The following is a 21596-nucleotide window of genomic DNA, read 5'->3' as shown; positions in this document are numbered from 1 at the left end:
AGAACATGACCAACATCATTACATTACACTGGTTAGAACATGACCAACATCACTACATTACACTGGTTAGAACATGACCAACATCATTACATTACACAGTTAGAACATGACCAACATCATTACATTACACTGGTTAGAACATGGCCAACATCACTACATTACACTGGTTAGAACATGACCAACATCATTACATTACACTGGTTAGAACATGACCAACATCACTACATTACACTGGTTAGAACATGACCAACATCATTACATTACACTGGTTAGAACATGACCAACATCACTACATTACACTGGTTAAAACATGACCAACATCACTACATTACACAGTTAGAACATGACCAACATCACCACATTACACAGTTAGAACATGACCAACATCACCACATTACACAGTTAGAACATGACCAACATCACTACATTACACTGGTTAGAACATGACCAACATCACCACATTACACTGGTTAGAACATGACCAACATCACTACATTACACAGTTAGAACATGACCAACATCACTACATTACACTGGTTAGAACATGACCAACATCATTACATTACACAGTTAGAACATGACCAACATCACTACATTACACAGTTAGAACATGACCAACATCACTACATTATACTGGTTAGAACATGACCAACATCACCACATTACACAGTTAGAACATGACCAACATCACTACATTACACTGGTTAGAACATGACCAACATCACTACATTAAACAGTTAGAACATGACCAACATCACCACATTACATTGGTTAAAACATGGCCAACATCATTACATTACACAGTTAAAACATGACCAACATCACCACATTACACTGGTTAGAACATGACCAACATCATTACATTACACTGGTTAGAACATGACCAACATCATTACATTACACAGTTAGAACATGACCAACATCACCACATTACACTGGTTAGAACATGACCAACATCACCACATTACACTGGTTAGAACATGACCAACATCACTACATTACACAGTTAGAACATAACCAACATCACCACATTACACTGGTTAGAACATGACCAACATCACCACATTACACTGGTTAGAACATGACCAACATCACTACATTACACAGTTAGAACATGACCAACATCACCACATTATACTGGTTAAAACATGACCAACATCACTACATTACACTGGTTAGAACATGACCAACATCACTACATTACACAGTTAGAACATAACCAACATCACCACATTATACTGGTTAAAACATGACCAACATCACCACATTACACTGGTTAGAACATGACTAACATCACTACATTACACTGGTTAGAACATGACCAACATCACCACATTACACTGGTTAGAACATGACCAACCACACCACATTAAACTGGTTAGAACATGACCAACATCACCACATTACACTGGTTAGAACATGACCAACATCACCACATTAAACTGGTTAGAACATGACCAACATCATTACATTACACTGGTTAGAACATGACCAACATCACCACATTACACTGGTTAGAACATGACCAACATCACTACATTACACTGGTTAGAACATGACCAACATCACCACATTACACTGGTTAGAACATGACCAACATCACCACATTAAACTGGTTAGAACATGACCAACATCACTAGACTACACTGGTTAGAACATGACCAACATCACTAGACTACACTGGTTAGAACATGACCAACATCACCACATTAAACTGGTTAGAACATGACCAACATCACTACATTACACTGGTTAGAACATGACCAACATCACTACATTACACTGGTTAGAACATGACCAACATCACCACATTAAACTGGTTAGAACATGACCAACATCACTACATTACACTGGTTAGAACATGACCAACATCACTACATTACACAGTTAGAACATGACCAACATCACTACATTACACTGGTTAGAACATGACCAACATCACTACATTACACTGGTTAGAACATGACCAACATCACTACATTAAACTGGTTAGAACATGACCAACATCACTACATTACACTGGTTAAAACATGACCAACATCACTACATTACCCAGTTAGAACATGACCAACATCATTACATTACACTGGTTAGAACATGACCAACATCACTACATTACACAGGTTAGAACATGACCAACATCACTACATTACACTGGTTAGAACATGACCAACATCACTACATTACACTGGTTAGAACATGACCAACATCATTACATTACACTGGTTAGAACATGACCAACATCACCACATTACACTGGTTAGAACATGACCAACATCATTACATTACACTGGTTAGAACATGACCAACATCACCACATTATACTGGTTAGAACATGACCAACATCACCACATTACACTGGTTAGAACATGACCAACATCATTACATTACACTGGTTAGAACATGACCAACATCACCACATTATACTGGTTAGAACATGACCAACATCACTACATTACACTGGTTAAAACATGACCAACATCACTACATTACACTGGTTAGAACATGACCAACATCACCACATTACACTGGTTAGAACATGACCAACATCATTACATTACACTGGTTAGAACATGACCAACATCACTACATTACACAGTTAGAACATGACCAACATCACCACATTACACTGGTTAGAACATGACCAACATCATTACATTATACTGGTTAGAACATGACCAACATCACTACATTACACTGGTTAGAACATGACCAACATCACTACATTAAACTGGTTAGAACATGACCAACATCACCACATTACACTGGTTAGAACATGACCAACATCACTACATTACACAGTTAGAACATGACCAACATCATTACATTACACTGGTTAGAACATGACCAACATCACCACATTACACTGGTTAGAACATGACCAACATCATTACATTACACTGGTTAGAACATGACCAACATCACCACATTACACTGGTTAGAACATGACCAACATCATTACATTACACTGGTTAGAACATTACCAACATCACTACATTAAACTGGTTAGAACATGACCAACATCATTACATTACACTGGTTAGAACATGACCAACATCACCACATTATACTGGTTAGAACATGACCAACATCACCACATTACACTGGTTAGAACATGACCAACATCATTACATTACACTGGTTAGAACATGAACAACATCACCACATTATACTGGTTAAAACATGACCAACATCACCACATTACACTGGTTAGAACATGACTAACATCACTACATTACACTGGTTAGAACATGACCAACATCACCACATTACACTGGTTAGAACATGACCAACCACACCACATTAAACTGGTTAGAACATGACCAACATCACCACATTACACTGGTTAGAACATGACCAACATCACCACATTAAACTGGTTAGAACATGACCAACATCATTACATTACACTGGTTAGAACATGACCAACATCACCACATTACACTGGTTAGAACATGACCAACATCACTACATTACACTGGTTAGAACATGACCAACATCACCACATTACACTGGTTAGAACATGACCAACATCGCCACATTAAACTGGTTAGAACATGACCAACATCATTACATTACACTGGTTAGAACATGACCAACATCACCACATTACACTGGTTAGAACATGACCAACATCACCACATTACACTGGTTAGAACATGACCAACATCACCACATTACACTGGTTAGAACATGACCAACATCACTACATTACACTGTTTAGAACATGACCAACATCATTACATTACACTGGTTAGAACATGACCAACATCACCACATTACACTGGTTAGAACATGACCAACATCACCACATTACACTGGTTAGAACATGACCAACATCACTACATTACACTGGTTAGAACATGACCAACATCATTACATTACACAGTTAGAACATGACCAACATCACTACATTACACTGGTTAGAACATGACCAACATCACTACATTAAACTGGTTAGAACATGACCAACATCACCACATTACACTGGTTAGAACATGACCAACATCACTACATTACACAGTTAGAACATGACCAACATCACTACATTACACTGGTTAGAACATGACCAACATCACCACATTACACTGGTTAGAACATGACCAACATCATTACATTACACTGGTTAGAACATGACCAACATCACCACATTACACTGGTTAGAACATGACCAACATCATTACATTACACTGGTTAGAACATTACCAACATCACTACATTAAACTGGTTAGAACATGACCAACATCATTACATTACACTGGTTAGAACATGACCAACATCACCACATTATACTGGTTAGAACATGACCAACATCACCACATTACACTGGTTAGAACATGACCAACATCATTACATTACACTGGTTAGAACATGACCAACATCACCACATTATACTGGTTAAAACATGACCAACATCACCACATTACACTGGTTAGAACATGACTAACATCACTACATTACACTGGTTAGAACATGACCAACATCACCACATTACACTGGTTAGAACATGACCAACCACACCACATTAAACTGGTTAGAACATGACCAACATCACCACATTACACTGGTTAGAACATGACCAACATCACCACATTAAACTGGTTAGAACATGACCAACATCATTACATTACACTGGTTAGAACATGACCAACATCACCACATTACACTGGTTAGAACATGACCAACATCACTACATTACACTGGTTAGAACATGACCAACATCACCACATTACACTGGTTAGAACATGACCAACATCACCACATTAAACTGGTTAGAACATGACCAACATCACCACATTACACTGGTTAGAACATGACCAACATCACCACATTACACTGGTTAGAACATGACCAACATCACTACATTACACTGGTTAGAACATGACCAACATCATTACATTACACAGTTAGAACATGACCAACATCATTACATTACACTGGTTAGAACATGACCAACATCACTACATTACACAGTTAGAACATGACCAACATCATTACATTACACTGGTTAGAACATGACCAACATCACCACATTACACTGGTTAGAACATGACCAACATCACCACATTAAACTGGTTAGAACATGACCAACATCATTACATTACACTGGTTAGAACATGACCAACATCACCACATTACACTGGTTAGAACATGACCAACATCACTACATTACACTGGTTAGAACATGACCAACATCACCACATTACACTGGTTAGAACATGACCAACATCACCACATTAAACTGGTTAGAACATGACCAACATCACCACATTACACTGGTTAGAACATGACCAACATCACCACATTACACTGGTTAGAACATGACCAACATCACTACATTACACTGGTTAGAACATGACCAACATCATTACATTACACAGTTAGAACATGACCAACATCATTACATTACACTGGTTAGAACATGACCAACATCACTACATTACACAGTTAGAACATGACCAACATCATTACATTACACTGGTTAGAACATGACCAACATCACCACATTACACAGTTAGAACATGACCAACATCATTACATTACACTGGTTAGAACATGACCAACATCACCACATTACACTGGTTAGAACATGACCAACATCACCACATTACACTGGTTAGAACATGACCAACATCACTACATTACACTGGTTAGAACATGACCAACATCACTACATTACACTGTTTAGAACATGACCAACATCATTACATTACACTGGTTAGAACATGACCAACATCACCACATTACACTGGTTAGAACATGACCAACATCACCACATTACACTGGTTAGAACATGAACAACATCACTACATTACACTGGTTAGAACATGACCAACATCACTACATTACACAGTTAGAACATGACCAACAACACTACATTACACTGGTTAGAACATGACCAACATCACCACATTACACTGGTTAGAACATGACCAACATCACTACATTACACTGGTTAGTACATGACCAACATCACCACATTACACTGGTTAAAACATGACCAACATCACTACATTACACAGTTAGAACATGACCAACATAACTACATTACACAGTTAGAACATGACCAACATCATTACATTACACTGGTTAGAACATGACCAACATCATTACATTACACTGGTTAGAACATGACCAACATCACTACATTACACAGTTAGAACATGACCAACATCACTACATTACACTGGTTAGAACATGACCAACATCACCACATTACACTGGTTAAAACATGACCAACATCACCACATTACACTGGTTAGAACATGACCAACATCACTACATTACACTGGTTAGAACATGACCAACATCATTACATTACACAGTTAGAACATGACCAACATCATTACATTACACTGGTTAGAACATGACCAACATCACTACATTACACTGGTTAGAACATGACCAACATCACCACATTACACTGGTTAGAACATGACCAACATCACTACATTACACTGGTTAGAACATGACCAACATCATTACATTACACTGGTTAGAACATGACCAACATCACTACATTACACTGGTTAGAACATGACCAACATCATTACATTACACAGTTAGAACATGACCAACATCATTACATTACACTGGTTAGAACATGGCCAACATCACTACATTACACTGGTTAGAACATGACCAACATCATTACATTACACTGGTTAGAACATGACCAACATCACTACATTACACTGGTTAGAACATGACCAACATCATTACATTACACTGGTTAGAACATGACCAACATCACTACATTACACTGGTTAGAACATGACCAACATCATTACATTACACTGGTTAGAACATGACCAACATCACTACATTACACTGGTTAGAACATGACCAACATCATTACATTACACAGTTAGAACATGACCAACATCATTACATTACACTGGTTAGAACATGGCCAACATCACTACATTACACTGGTTAGAACATGACCAACATCATTACATTACACTGGTTAGAACATGACCAACATCACTACATTACACTGGTTAGAACATGACCAACATCATTACATTACACTGGTTAGAACATGACCAACATCACTACATTACACTGGTTAAAACATGACCAACATCACTACATTACACAGTTAGAACATGACCAACATCACCACATTACACAGTTAGAACATGACCAACATCACCACATTACACAGTTAGAACATGACCAACATCACTACATTACACTGGTTAGAACATGACCAACATCACCACATTACACTGGTTAGAACATGACCAACATCACTACATTACACAGTTAGAACATGACCAACATCACTACATTACACTGGTTAGAACATGACCAACATCATTACATTACACAGTTAGAACATGACCAACATCACCACATTACACAGTTAGAACATGACCAACATCACTACATTACACTGGTTAGAACATGACCAACATCACCACATTACACAGTTAGAACATGACCAACATCACTACATTACACTGGTTAGAACATGACCAACATCACTACATTAAACAGTTAGAACATGACCAACATCACCACATTACATTGGTTAAAACATGGCCAACATCATTACATTACACAGTTAAAACATGACCAACATCACCACATTACACTGGTTAGAACATGACCAACATCATTACATTACACTGGTTAGAACATGACCAACATCATTACATTACACTGGTTAGAACATGACCAACATCACTACATTACACAGTTAGAACATGACCAACATCACCACATTACACTGGTTAGAACATGACCAACATCACCACATTACACTGGTTAGAACATGACCAACATCACTACATTACACAGTTAGAACATGACCAACATCACTACATTACACTGGTTAGAACATGACCAACATCACCACATTACACTGGTTAAAACATGGCCAACATCATTACATTACACAGTTAGAACATGACCAACATCACTACATTACACTGGTTAGAACATGACCAACATCACTACATTATACTGGTTAGAACATGACCAACATCACTACATTATACTGGTTAGAACATGACCAACATCACTACATTATACTGGTTAGAACATGACCAACATCATTACATTACACTGGTTAGAACATGACCAACATCACCACATTATACTGGTTAGAACATGACCAACATCACTACATTATACTGGTTAGAACATGACCAACATCACTACATTTCAACTGTTGAGTGACATTTTTTGATTCAGTGGCAGCTGTGTGATATCCCGGCTCTCAGCTCCCAGGAACAGGAACAGAGTTTGGACACAGCAGCAGTCTGCTCTATCCATGTTCCTTCTCTCTGTGTTGGTATTATAGCTCCGTAGAGGAGAGTAACTCATCCCTGCTCATCCCTGTGTTGGAATTATAGCTCCATAGAGGAGAGTAACTCATCCCTGTGTTGGAATTATAGCTCCGTAGAGGAGAGTACCTCATCTCTGTGTTGGAATTATAGCTCCATAGAGGAGAGTAACTCATCCCTGCTCATCCCTGTGTTGGAGTTTAGCTCCATAGAGGAGAGTAACTCATTCCTGTGTTGGACTTATAGCTCCGTAGAGGAGAGTAACTCATCCCTGTGTTGGAGTTATAGCTCCGTAGAGGAGAGTAACTCATCCCTGTGTTGGAGTTATAGCTCCATAGAGGAGAGTAACTCATCCCTGTGTTGGAATTATAGTTCCGTAGAGGAGAGTAACTCATCCCTGTGTTGGAATTATAGCTCTGTAGAGGAGGGTAACTCACCAGTCACTACACTGCACTACTCCCTAACGCTCTCCACAGAATACTCAACACACACTGCGCGCACACACGCACACACTCCCCCAGGTGGTCACTGTGTGTGATACTTCCTGGATGAGATGACCAAAGTACTTACTGGAGCTCCTGCAATACAAAAACAAACAAACAAAGAGAGAGAGAGAGAGAGAGAGAGAGAGAGAGAGAGAGAGAGAGAGAGAGAGAGAGAGAGAGAGAGAGAGAGAGAGAGAGAGAGAGAGAGAGAGAGAGAGAGAGAGAGAGAGAGAGAGAGAGAGAGAGAGAGAGAGAGAGAGAGAGAGAGAGAAACAATTAGTGCCAGTCTAATACATTCAACATTTTGTACAGGAATCAATGAATCCTAGTATTGTATTCAGAAAGTTGCACACAACAAGAAAAATGTACTGTATGTACTGTGGTCTTTTAGAATGGGGATAACATTTCTGATATAAATATCTCATTAAGGTTATTGCCAATAGAGCGGTGGTAGGACCATTATGACAAACAGACACATGCTGAGTTGACTTATTGGCTATGGCCAGTGTTTTGCATTAGGCTGAAAAATCATTCAGTGTTTTACAGAGAAATATTCAAATGGAGAGGAACTAGAAAGGGAAAGGATGAAGTTTAAGGACACTACGTCACAGATAGGTACCAGACTGTTTTGAAGCTGGCTGGGCCTGGGATATCCTCTCAAAGCTCTAGAAAACTCTAGAACTTCAGAGAGTGTTGTTCCACAGCGAAGATACATTCTGTCATCTTAGTGTTCCTTATATTGTTGTCCTGACTGTCCATAATCAGGAGAAATGTTCTTGTTCAGAGATAAGTTCTCTCTCTTTCTCGCTCCCTTTCTCTCTCTCTCTCTCCCTCCCTCCCTCTCTCATATCTCTTAACTCATAACATGGACTGTTGGAGGACTCACCAGTCCAGTCTAAAACCAACTGTCCTGATTAAACTGATGTAGATGAAACACAGAGGATCAGTTGATCATTAAGATTACATCCAGCCTTTGGTTTGTGACTAATGTTGTTTATTGGAATCTAACCAATCATGGAAAGGTTCTTTCTGATGTCTCTATAATAACAACCAATGGCACGCTTTCATGCAGGGTGGGGCCCCAACAAAGACAAGAACAACATGCCAGTAATACAACTACAACAACAATCAACCAATCAACAATGGATGCAGTAATAGACATCACAATGGGTCTGGCCAGCATTTCCAAAACTCCATCCTAGCACAACACAGCTGATTCAAATCATCAAAACTTGATGATGAGTTTCATTATTTGAATCAGCTGTGTAGGTTTGGGGCATAAACCAAAATGTGCACCACTTGGGGTGCCGAGGACTGAGTTTGGGAAACACTAGTGGAAAAAGTGGAAAAAGACACTTGTGGAGAAGTGAGGGTGGTATTGGTTATTGCTGTATGAACACACACAACCAAACAAGTGAACATTATCAGAATCTGTGTAGAGATCTGAGCTGATGGAGAGGTGAAAGAAGGGCGGAGAGGAGGAGATGAAGGGGGAGGTGGAGTGGTAGAGAAGTGGCGGTATAGACGAGACAGAGAGATAAGAGGAGAGGGTAGAAGTGAGAGGGAGAGGGAGAGCGTAGGAGAGAGAGAGAGTGGTGAAGGGGCGTGAGATAGAGTTAAGAGATGAGGAGAGGAAGACATTATCTATAAATGATCTATTGATACATTATCCATAAATGATCTATTGATACATTATCTGTAAATGATCTATTGATACATTATCTATAAATGATCTGTTGATACATTATCCATAAATGATATATTGATACATTATCTGTAAATTATCTATTGATACATTATCTATAAATGATCTATTGATACATTATCTGTAAATTATATATTGATACATTATCTATAAATTATCTATTGATACATTATCTATAAATTATCTATTGATACATTATCTATAAATTATCTATTGATGCATTATCTATAAATTATCTATTGATACATTATCTATAAATTATCTATTGATACATTATATATAAATTATCTAATTATCTATCTGCGTCATCAGTGATTTGGTATGTTACATGTTTGCTTTGGCAATGTATGTGGTAAAACTTTCCAAGCGAATAAAGCGATTTGAATTGAATTGAGAAAGGGAGACATGAGATCAGAAAGGTTTTGTAGTTTATGAGGCATGAAAGTCAATTTGGTTTATGAGTGTTTATGAGTGTCTAGACACTTGGACAACAACCTCCTGTTGACACTAGGACAAGGACCTCCTGTTGACACTAGGACAACAACCTCCTGTTGACACTAGGGCAACAACCTCCTGTTGACACTAGGACAAGGACCTCCTGTAGACACTAGGACAACAACCTCCTGTTGACACTAGGACAACAACCTCCTGTTGACACTAGGACAAGGACCTCCTGTTGACACCAGGACAAGGACCTCCTGTTGAAACTAGGGCAACAACCTCCTGTAGACACTAGGGCAACAACCTCCTGTTGACACTAGGGCAAGGACCTCCTGTAGACACTAGGACAACAACCTCCTGTAGACACTAGGGCAACAACATCCTGTAGACACGAGGACAACACCCTCCTGTAGACACTAGGGCAACAACCTCCTGTAGACACTAGGGCAACAACCTCCTGTTGACACTAGGACAAGGACCTCCTGTTGACACTAAGACAACAACCTCCTGTTGACACTAGGGCAACAACCTCCTGTTGACACTAGGACAAGGACCTCCTGTAGACACTAGGACAACAACATCCTGTTGACACTAGGACAAGGACCTCCTGTTGACACCAGGACAACAACCTCCTGTTGAAACTAGGGCAACAACCTCCTGTAGACACTAGGACAACAATCTCATGTGGACACTTGGACAACAACCTCCTGTTGACCCTAGGACAACAACCTCCTGTTGACGCTAGGACAACAACCTCCTGTTGACACTAGGACAAGGACCTCCTGTTGACACCAGGACAACAACCTCCTGTTGACCCTAGGACAACAACCTCCTGTTGACCCTAGGACAACAACCTCCTGAAGACACGAGGACAACAACATCCTGAAGACACGAGGACAACAACATCCTGAAGACACGAGGACAACAACATCCTGAAGACACGAGGACAACAACATCCTGAAGACACGAGGACAACAACATCCTGAAGACACGAGGACAACAACATCCTGAAGACACGAGGACAACAACATCCTGAAGACACGAGGACAACAACATCCTGAAGACACGAGGACAACAACATCCTGGAGACACGAGGACAACAACATCCTGTAGACACTAGGACAACAACCGCCTGTTGGCACTAGGGCAACAACCTCCTGTTGACACTAGGGCAACAACCTCCTGTTGACACTAGGACAACAACGTCCTGAAGACACCAGGTAAACAAGCACACCAGTCAGTGGCCACAAGCCTGCCCATATGCTGTAGACAGCTAGAGACAGGCCATGGTGCAGACAGCTAGAGTCAGGCCATGCTGCAGACAGCTAGAGTCAGGCCATGCTGTAGACAGCTAGAGTCAGGCCATGCTGTCAACAGCTAGAGTCAGGCCTTGCTGCAGACAGCTAGAGTCAGGCCATGCTGTAGACAGCTAGAGTCAGACCATGCTGTCAACAGCTAGAGTCAGGCCATGCTGCAGACAGTTAGAGTCAGTCCATGCTGTAGACAGCTAGAGTCAGACCATGCTGCTGACAGCTAGAGTCAGGCCATGCTGTAGACAGCTAGAGTCAGGCCATTCTGTTTACAGCTAGTCAGGCCATGCTGTAGACAGCTAGAGTCAGGCCATGCTGTAGACAGCTAGAGTCAGACCATGCTGTAGACAGCTAGAGTCAGGCCATTCTGTTTACAGCTAGAGTCAGGCCATGCTGTAGACAGCTAGAGTCAGGCCATTCTGTTCACAGCTAGAGTCAGGCCATGCTGTAGACAGCTAGAGTCAGGCCTTGCTGCAGACAGCTAGAGTCAGGCCATGCTGTAGACAGCTAGAGTCAGACCATGCTGTCAACAGCTAGAGTCAGGCCATGCTGCAGACAGTTAGAGTCAGTCCATGCTGTAGACAGCTAGAGTCAGACCATGCTGCTGACAGCTAGAGTCAGGCCATGCTGTAGACAGCTAGAGTCAGGCCATTCTGTTTACAGCTAGAGTCAGGCCATGCTGTAGACAGCTAGAGTCAGGCCATGCTGTAGACAGCTAGAGTCAGACCATGCTGTAGACAGCTAGAGTCAGGCCATTCTGTTTACAGCTAGAGTCAGGCCATGCTGTAGACAGCTAGAGTCAGGCCATTCTGTTCACAGCTAGAGTCAGGCCATGCTGTAGACAGCTAGAGTCAGGCCATGCTGTAGACAGCTAGAGTCAGACCATGCTGTAGACAGCTAGAGTCAGGCCATTCTGTTTACAGCTAGAGTCAGACCATGCTGTAGACAGCTAGAGTCAGACCATGCTGTAGACAGCTAGAGTCAGGCCATTCTGTTCACAGCTAGAGTCAGGCCATGCTGTAGACAGCTAGAGTCAGACCATGCTGTAGACAGCTAGAGTCAGGGCATTCTGTTCACAGCTAGAGTCAGGCCATGCTGTAGACAGCTAGAGTCAGACCATGCTGTAGACAGCTAGAGTCAGGCCATTCTGTTTACAGCTAGAGTCAGGCCATTCTGTAGACAGCTAGAGTCAGGCCATTCTGTTCACAGCTAGAGTCAGGCCATGCTGTAGACAGCTAGAGTCAGACCATGCTGTAGACAGCTAGAGTCAGGCCATTCTGTTTACAGCTAGAGTCAGGCCATGCTGTAGACAGCTAGAGTCAGGCCATTCTGTTCACAGCTAGAGTCAGGCCATGCTGTAGACAGCTAGAGTCAGACCATGCTGTAGACAGCTAGAGTCAGGCCATTCTGTTTACAGCTAGAGTCAGGCCATGCTGTAGACAGCTAGAGTCAGGCCATTCTGTTCACAGCTAGAGTCAGGCCATGCTGTAGACAGCTAGAGTCAGACCATGCTGTAGACAGCTAGAGTCAGGCCATTCTGTTTACAGCTAGAGTCAGGCCATGCTGTAGACAGCTAGAGTCAGGCCATTCTGTTCACAGCTAGAGTCAGGCCATGCTGTAGACAGCTAGAGTCAGACCATGCTGTAGACAGCTAGAGTCAGGCCATTCTGTTTACAGCTAGAGTCAGGCCATGCTGTAGACAGCTAGAGTCAGGCCATGCTGCAGACAGCTAGAGTCAGACCATGCTGTAAACAGCTAGAGTCAGGCCATGCTGTAGACAGCTAGAGTAAGGCCATGCTGTAGACAGCTAGAGTCAGACCATGCTGTAGACAGCTAGAGTCAGACCATGCTGTAGACAGCTAGAGTCAGGCCATTCTGTTTACAGCTAGAGTCAGACCATGCTGTAGACAGCTAGAGTCAGGCCATTCTGTTTACAGTTAGAGTCAGGCCATGCTGTAGACAGCTAGAGTCAGGCCATGCTGTAGACAGCTAGAGTCAGACCATGCTGTAGACAGCTAGAGTCAGGCCATTCTGTTTACAGCTAGAGTCAGACCATGCTGTAGACAGCTAGAGTCAGGCCATTCTGTTTACAGTTAGAGTCAGGCCATGCTGTAGACAGCTAGAGTCAGACCATGCTGTAGACAGCTAGAGTCAGGCCATTCTGTTTACAGCTAGAGCCAGACCATGCTGTAGACAGCTAGAGTCAGGCCATGCTGTAGACAGCTAGAGTCAGGCCATGCTGTAGACAGCTAGAGTCAGACCATGCTGTAGACAGCTAGAGTCAGGCCATTCTGTTTACAGCTAGAGGCAGACCATGCTGTAGACAGCTAGAGTCAGGCCATTCTGGCGATATTTAGATAACGATGGGAACACAGGGACACTAAACCTGCGACAACCTGGTTAATTTGGGTCCCGAGGCAAAACCAGTTGAGAACCACTGATCTACAGCAGGGTTTTCCAAACTTGGTATTGAGGATTTCTACACTAAAGGATTCCAAGGCACCGGTGGTTTCACCCTGAATCAGATCTGTTACTTACTGATCCCAATAAGTGTTTTGTGGTTTAAGAGAAACCCTAACACACTAAAGGAGGAGGGAGGGCCATGATGTTGGCAAGGCAGAATGTCATTAAGTTTGTCCTACTGCTCGGGCAGCTGCTACTGCTCAGGCTGCACCGCTAACACATGGGCGACGTTCATATGACCATGTGGCCAATGTTAGCGTTAGGTTGGAATGGACATGGGGGGACAGGGAGAAAGACCTGCTGTATTCTATCACTGACTGTTCTGAGTCATGGTTCACTGACTGTCCTAGCTCACTACCACATCATGCGTGCCCTCGGGGGAGAGAAAGATGGAGAAGAAGATGAAAGATGGAGAGAGAGAGAACGAGAGAGCGAGAGAGAGAGAAAGAAAGCGAGATGGAGAGGGAGAGAAGAGAAAGAGAGATGGAGAGAGATGACAGAGACAAGTGAGAGAGAGAGTGATGAGAGAGAGAGAGAGGATGGGGAGGAGAGGAGGAGAGATGATGGGGAGTGGTGGAGAGATGATGGGGAGTGGTGGAGAGATGATGGGGAGGAGAGGAGGAGAGATGATGGGGAGGAGAGGAGGAGAGGAGGAGAGATGATGGGGAGGAGAGGAGGAGAGATGATGGGGAGTGGTGGAGAGATGATGGGGAGGAGAGGAGGAGAGATGATGGGGAGGAGAGGAGGAGAGATGATGGGGAGGAGAGGAGGAGAGATGATGGGGAGGAGAGGAGGAGAGATGATGGGGAGGAGAGGAGCAGAGATGATGGGGAGGAGAGGAGGAGAGATGATGGGGAGGAGAGGATGAGAGATGATGGGGAGGAGAGGAGGAGAGATGATGGGGCGGAGAGGAGGAGAGATGGGGATGCATAAGAGGGGGAGGACTGAATGAGAGAGATGGGGATGCATAAGAGGGGGAGGACTGAATGAGAGAGATGGGGATGCAAAAGAGGGAGAGGACTGAATGAGAGAGATGGGATGGGAAGAGGAAGAAAGATGTGGGGTAAGAGGAGAGAGAATGTAGAGAGGAAAGAGAAGAATGTGGGGACAGTTAAAGACAGAGATATGACACTTACCGGTATCACCTCTTCTGCCCATCCTTCCACGCTTTCCAGGAGGACCTGAAGGAAACACAGACAGAATGCAAAAGTCATCAGTGAAAAGTCAGGGAAGAAGTTGTAGGTTTAGAGCTGGGGCTAAAAAGGGCATATGGGGATTGTGAACTACGGATGAGATAAAACAGTTGGATGTGTGTGTGTGTTGGCAGAGAAGTATGTCCATTGGGGGTGTTCTATACAGTTCATTTGCAAAGTATCCAGACCCTTTGACTTTTTACCCATTTTGTTACGTTACAGCCTTATTCTAAAATTTATGAAATATATTTTTTTAGCATCAATCTACACACAATAACAATCAAATTTGTGCAACTGCATTAAAATATAAAAAACTTTACCTAAGTATTCAGACCCTTTGGTATGAGACTCAAAATAGAGCTCAGGTGCATCCTGTTACCATTGATCGTCCTTGAGATGTTTATACAACTTGATTGGAGTCCACGTGTGGTAAATTCAATTGATTGGACATGATTTGGAAAGGCACACACCTGTCTATATAAGGTCCCACAGTTGACAGTGGATGTCAGAGCAAAAACAAAGCCATGAGGTCGAAGGAATTGTCCAAGAGCGCAGAGACAGGATTGTTTCGAGGGTACAAAAAATGTCTGCAGCATTGAAGGTCCCCAAGAACACAGTGGCCTCAATCATTCTTAAATGGAAGACGTTTGGAACCATCAAGACTCTTCCTAGAGCTGGCCTCCTGGCCAAATTGGGCAATCGAGGGAGAAGGGCCTCGGTCAGGGAGGTGACCAAAAACCCCATGGTCACTCTGACAGAGCTCCAGAGTTCCTCTGTGGAGATGGGAAAACCTTCCACAAGGACTCCCCAATCAGGCCTTTCTGGTAAGGTGGCCAGACGGAAGCCACTCCTCAGTAAAAGGCACATGACAGCCCGCTTGGAGTTTGCCAAAAGTCACCTTAAGGACTCAGACCATGAGAAACAAGATTCTCTGGTCTGATGAAACTAAGATTGAACTCTTTGGCCTGAATGCCAAGCGTCACGTCTGGCGGAAACCTGGCACCATCCCTACGGTGAAGCATGGTGGTGGCAACATCATGCTGTGGGGATGTTTTGCAGCGGCAGGGACTGGGAGACTAGTCAGGATCGAGGGAAAGATGAATGGACAACAGAGAGATCCTTGATGAAAACCTGCTCCAGAGTGCTCAGGACCTCAGACTGGGGCGAAGGTTCACCTTCCAACAGCACAACGACCCTAAGCACACAGCCAAGACAATGCAGAAGTGGCTTCGGGACAAGTCTCTGAATGTTCTTGAGTGGCCCAGTCAGAGACTGGATTTGGACCCGATCGAACACCTCTGGAGAGACCTGAAAATAGCTGTGCAGCGCCACTCCCCATCACACCTGACAGAGCTTGAGAGGATCTGCAGAGAAGAATGGAAGAAACTCCCCAAATACAGGTGTGTCAAGCTTGTAGTGTCATACCCAAATAGGGTCAAGGCTGTAATCGCTGACAACAGTGCTTCAACAAAGTACTGAGTAAATGGTTTGAATACTTATGTAAATATTATATAATTTTTATATATAAATGTGCAAAAATATCTAAAAACCTGTTTTTGCTTTGTCATTATAGGGTATTGTGTGTAGATTGACGAGGGTGAAAAAATGAATTTAATCAATTTTAACATAACAAAATGTGGAAAAAGCCAAGGGGTCTGCATACTTTCCTAATGCACTGTATTCTCACCGCAGCATACCGCAGCATACCACAGCATACCGACTGAGGTTTGAAGCAACTTTTAAATGAGGAACCACTGTGTGTGAGGTGCTCCAGATGTAAAGACGCCAAGAACATCTGGATGCACCTGAGTGGGAACAGGTGTGCGTGTGTGTGTGTGTGTGTGTGTGTGTGTGTGTGTGTGTGTGTGTGTGTGTGTGTGTGTGTGTGTGTGTGTGTGTGTGTGTGTGTGTGTGTGTGTGTGTGTGTGTGTGTGTGAGATCAACATGCAGTCACAGTCATCCCATATACACAAAGTCACAGTCATCCCAGATACACATAGTCACAGTCATCCCATACACACAGTCACAGTCATCCCATATACACATAGTCACAGTCATCCCATACACACAGTCACAGTCATCCCATATACACATAGTCACAGTCATCACATACACACAGTCACAGTCATCCCATATACACAGTCACAGTCATCCCATTAACACACAGTCACAGTCATCCCATACACACAGTCACAGTCATCCCATTAACACACAGTCACAGTCATCCCATATACACACAGTCACAGTCATCCCATATACACACAGTCACAGTCATCCCATATACACACAGTCACAGTCATCCCATACACACAGTCACAGTCATCCCATTAACACACAGTCACAGTCATCCCATACACACACAGTCACAGTCATCCCATATACACACAGTCACAGTCATCCCATATACACACAGTCACAGTCATCCCATACACACAAAGTCACAGACATCCCATACACACACAGTGACAGTCATCCCATCCTCTCTCTCTGATGGCCAGCCAAACCAAACACAACCCCTCTCCTCCACTGGTTTGGTGCCAATCCTCACCTCACCCATGACCTGCCATTAAAGCCTGTCTTGAGAATTTGGGCTGATAGGGTTGGTCTATCTCATGTTGAGGAAGAGACACAGTACAGCTATGAGGCAGCCAGAGCAGTTAAAACACCAGGACAGGTGCCAGGATACTGTATGGTGAGGCCAGCGAGGATGAGACAGCCAACATAGTAAAACTAACAGTAGAGAGACCAGGGCAGAGCAAAACAGAGCAGGAGCTATGATGGAGCCAGATGCTTTTCCCACTGAGAATTCAATAAACACACAGACCCCATGCTGGTGAATATGGGAAAGGTTGGAACTTCTGGAAAAATGAGTCATACGCTGTATAAATCTAAATAAATATGTGTAAATCTCAGCTCTTGCTTGAGTACAGATGTAGGATCTTAATTTGATCACCCTGTTGCAGTAGAACTGTACTGCAATGCAGGAAATGTAAAATGTGTAGTGTATTTGAGGTTTAAAAAGGTTTTTGAAGTTTGTAATTTACACTTTGAAATGTCAAACTCGATTTTCCCTTATGGGAAATGGATCAATCCCTACAAGAAATGTCAATTAATTATAATCCACATTATTCACATTTCCTGTTGCTGCAGGATTATTTTCCTGCTATAGCAAAACTGGCTCAAATGAAGATCTATATGTATATATTTGAACTTTGTTTTTGAGATCATAGCACACAAGTGCACATAGTACCACAATACATTTACCCCAAAACTCAGAAAGGTTCCCAAAGGCATGAAGATTTTTTTCTTCTCAATTTCTTCAGTCCACCACCATCCAGCATCCCTCTGCCCCAGAACGCTCTATCTGGCTATTGGACCCCCTCGCTTCCCCTCACAACCACCTTCAGAGATCCCCCCGACTGTGCAGGTAAATGGGAACCATACTGGCTCTGGGCCTGGCCTGGGTTAATAGTCTAGCTTTGTGTTCTGCTGCTAAACTGCTCTGGCTGCAGATATGCTTTCTACTTGCAGTCTGTTCCTCTTGTTGTACCTCTGCAGACTCCTCCAGCACAGTCCTGTTCTCTCTATCATCTCTCCTGCTCCGTAACTGATTCTTTCATTTCATATCTCCCTCCCTCCAGTTCTCCCTCCTGTTATCTCTCTCTCTCCCTTTCCCTCTCTCTCTCTCACTCGCTCTACCTCTCTCGCTCTCCCTTTCTCTCTCTCTTTCTCACTCTCTCTACCTCTCTCTCCTGCTCTCTCTCTCTCTACCTCTCTTTCTCACTCTCTACCACTCTCTACCCCTCTCTCTCTCTCTACCCTTCTCTCCCTCTCTCTACCCCCCCCTCTCTCTCTCTCTCTCTCTACCCTTCTCTCTCTCTCTCACTCTCTCTCTACCCCTCTCCCTCTCTTTCTCTCTATCTACCCCTCTCTCTCTCTTTACCCCTCTCTCTCTCTCTACCCCTCACTCTCTCTCTTCTACCCCTCTCTCTCTCTACACCCACCCCCTTATCTCTCTATATCTACCCCTCTCAATTAAATTAAATTAAATTAAAATTCAAGGGCTTTATTGGCATGGGAAACATATGTTAACATTGCCAAAGCAAGTGAAGTATTAATAAACACAGGTGAAATAAACAATACAAATGAACAGTAAACATTACCCTCACAAAAGTTTCAAAAGAATAAAGACATTTGAAATGTCATATTATGTGCAAATAGTTTGTTCTTCACTGGTTGCCCTTTTCTTGTGGCAACAGGTCAAATATTGCTGCTGTGATGGCACACTGTGGTATTTCACCCAGTAGATATGGGAGTTTATCAAAATTGTGGTTGTTTCTAAATTCTTTGTTTTCAAATTCTTTGTGGATCTGTGTAATCTGAGGGAAATGTGTGTCTCTATTATGGTCATACATTTAGCAGGAGGTTAGAAAGAGCAGATACGTTTCCACCTCATTTTATGGGCAGTGTGCACATAGCCTGTCTTCTCTTGAGAGCCAAGTCAGCCTACGGCGACCTTTCTCAATAGCAAGGCTCACTGAGTCTGTACATAGTCAAAGCTTTCCTTAAATTTGGGTCTGTCACAGTGGTCAGGTATTCTGCCACTGTATACTCTCTGTTTACTGCAGCCAAATAGCATTCTAGTTTGCTCAGTTTTTTTGTAAACTCTTTCCAATGAGTCAAGTAATTATCTTTTTGTTTTCTCATGATTTGGTTGGGTCTAATTGTGTTGCTGTCCTGGGGCTCTGTGGGGTCTATTTGTGTTTGTGAACAGAGCCCCAAGACCAGGTTGCTTAGGGGGCTCTTCTCCAGGTTCATCTCTCTGTAGGTGATGGCTTTGTTATGGAAGGCTTGGGAATCACTTCCTTTTAGGTGGTTGTAGAATTCAACATCTCTTTTCTGGATTTTGATAATTAGCGGGTATCGGCCTAATTCTGCTCTGCATGCATTATTTGGTGTTTTACGTTTTACTCTGAAGATATTTTTGCAGAATTCTGCATGCAGTCTCAATTTGGTGTTTATCCCATTTTGTGAATTCTTGGTTGGTGAGTGGACCCCAGACCTCACAACTATGAAGGGCAATGGGTTCTATAACTGATTCAAGTATTTTTAGCCAGATCCTAATTGGTATGTCAAAATGTAAGATCCTATTGATGGCACAGAATGCCATTCTTGACTTGTCTCTCAGCTCGTTCACAGCTTTGTGGAAGTTACCTGTGGCGCTGATGTTTATGCCAAGTTATGTCTAGTTTTTTGTGTGCTCTAGGGCAACAGTGTCCAGATGGAATTTGTATTTGTGGTCCTGGACCTTATTTGGAACACCATTATTTTTGTCTTACTGAGATGTACTGTCAGGGACCAGGTCTGACAGAATCTGTGCAGAAGATCTAGGTTCTGCTGTAGGCCTTCCTTGGTTGGGTACAGAAGCACCAGATCATCAGAAAACAGTAGACATTTGACTTCAGATTCTAGTAGGGTGAGGCCGGGTGCTGCAGACTGTTCTAGTGCCCTCGCCAATTCGTTGATGTATATGTTCCATTAGGGTGTGTGTTTTGCAAAGTTTAACCACACACTTGTTGTTTGTGTACATGGAATTTATAATGTTGTATGTTTCTCCCCCAACACCACTTTCCATCAATTTCCATAGCAGACCCTCATGCCAAATTGAGTCAAAAGCTTTTTTTTTTAAATCAACAAACCAT

The 21596-nt window shown here is 42.6% G+C and overlaps 1 protein-coding gene across 1 annotated transcript in view; it reads right to left on the bottom strand.

Moving 5' to 3' along the window:
• The window catches only part of LOC139581456 (collagen alpha-1(XXIII) chain-like), a 255802-nt gene that overhangs the window by 83068 nt on the left and 151138 nt on the right, over nucleotides 1-21596 (bottom strand). Inside the window, exons 3-4 of the mRNA XM_071411243.1 lie at nucleotides 15838-15882; nucleotides 8868-8875 (exon numbers count right to left, since the gene is read on the bottom strand). Coding sequence (XP_071267344.1) covers nucleotides 8868-8875; nucleotides 15838-15882 — 53 coding nt within the window. The remainder of the gene's footprint in view (nucleotides 1-8867; nucleotides 8876-15837; nucleotides 15883-21596) is intronic.

Source organism: Salvelinus alpinus, chromosome 7, assembly GCF_045679555.1.
Source record: "Salvelinus alpinus chromosome 7, SLU_Salpinus.1, whole genome shotgun sequence".
NCBI classification, from domain to species: Eukaryota; Metazoa; Chordata; class Actinopteri; order Salmoniformes; family Salmonidae; genus Salvelinus; species Salvelinus alpinus.
The sequence above is the reverse complement of the archived record's forward strand: the minus strand, read 5'-3'. Positions and strand labels throughout refer to the sequence as shown.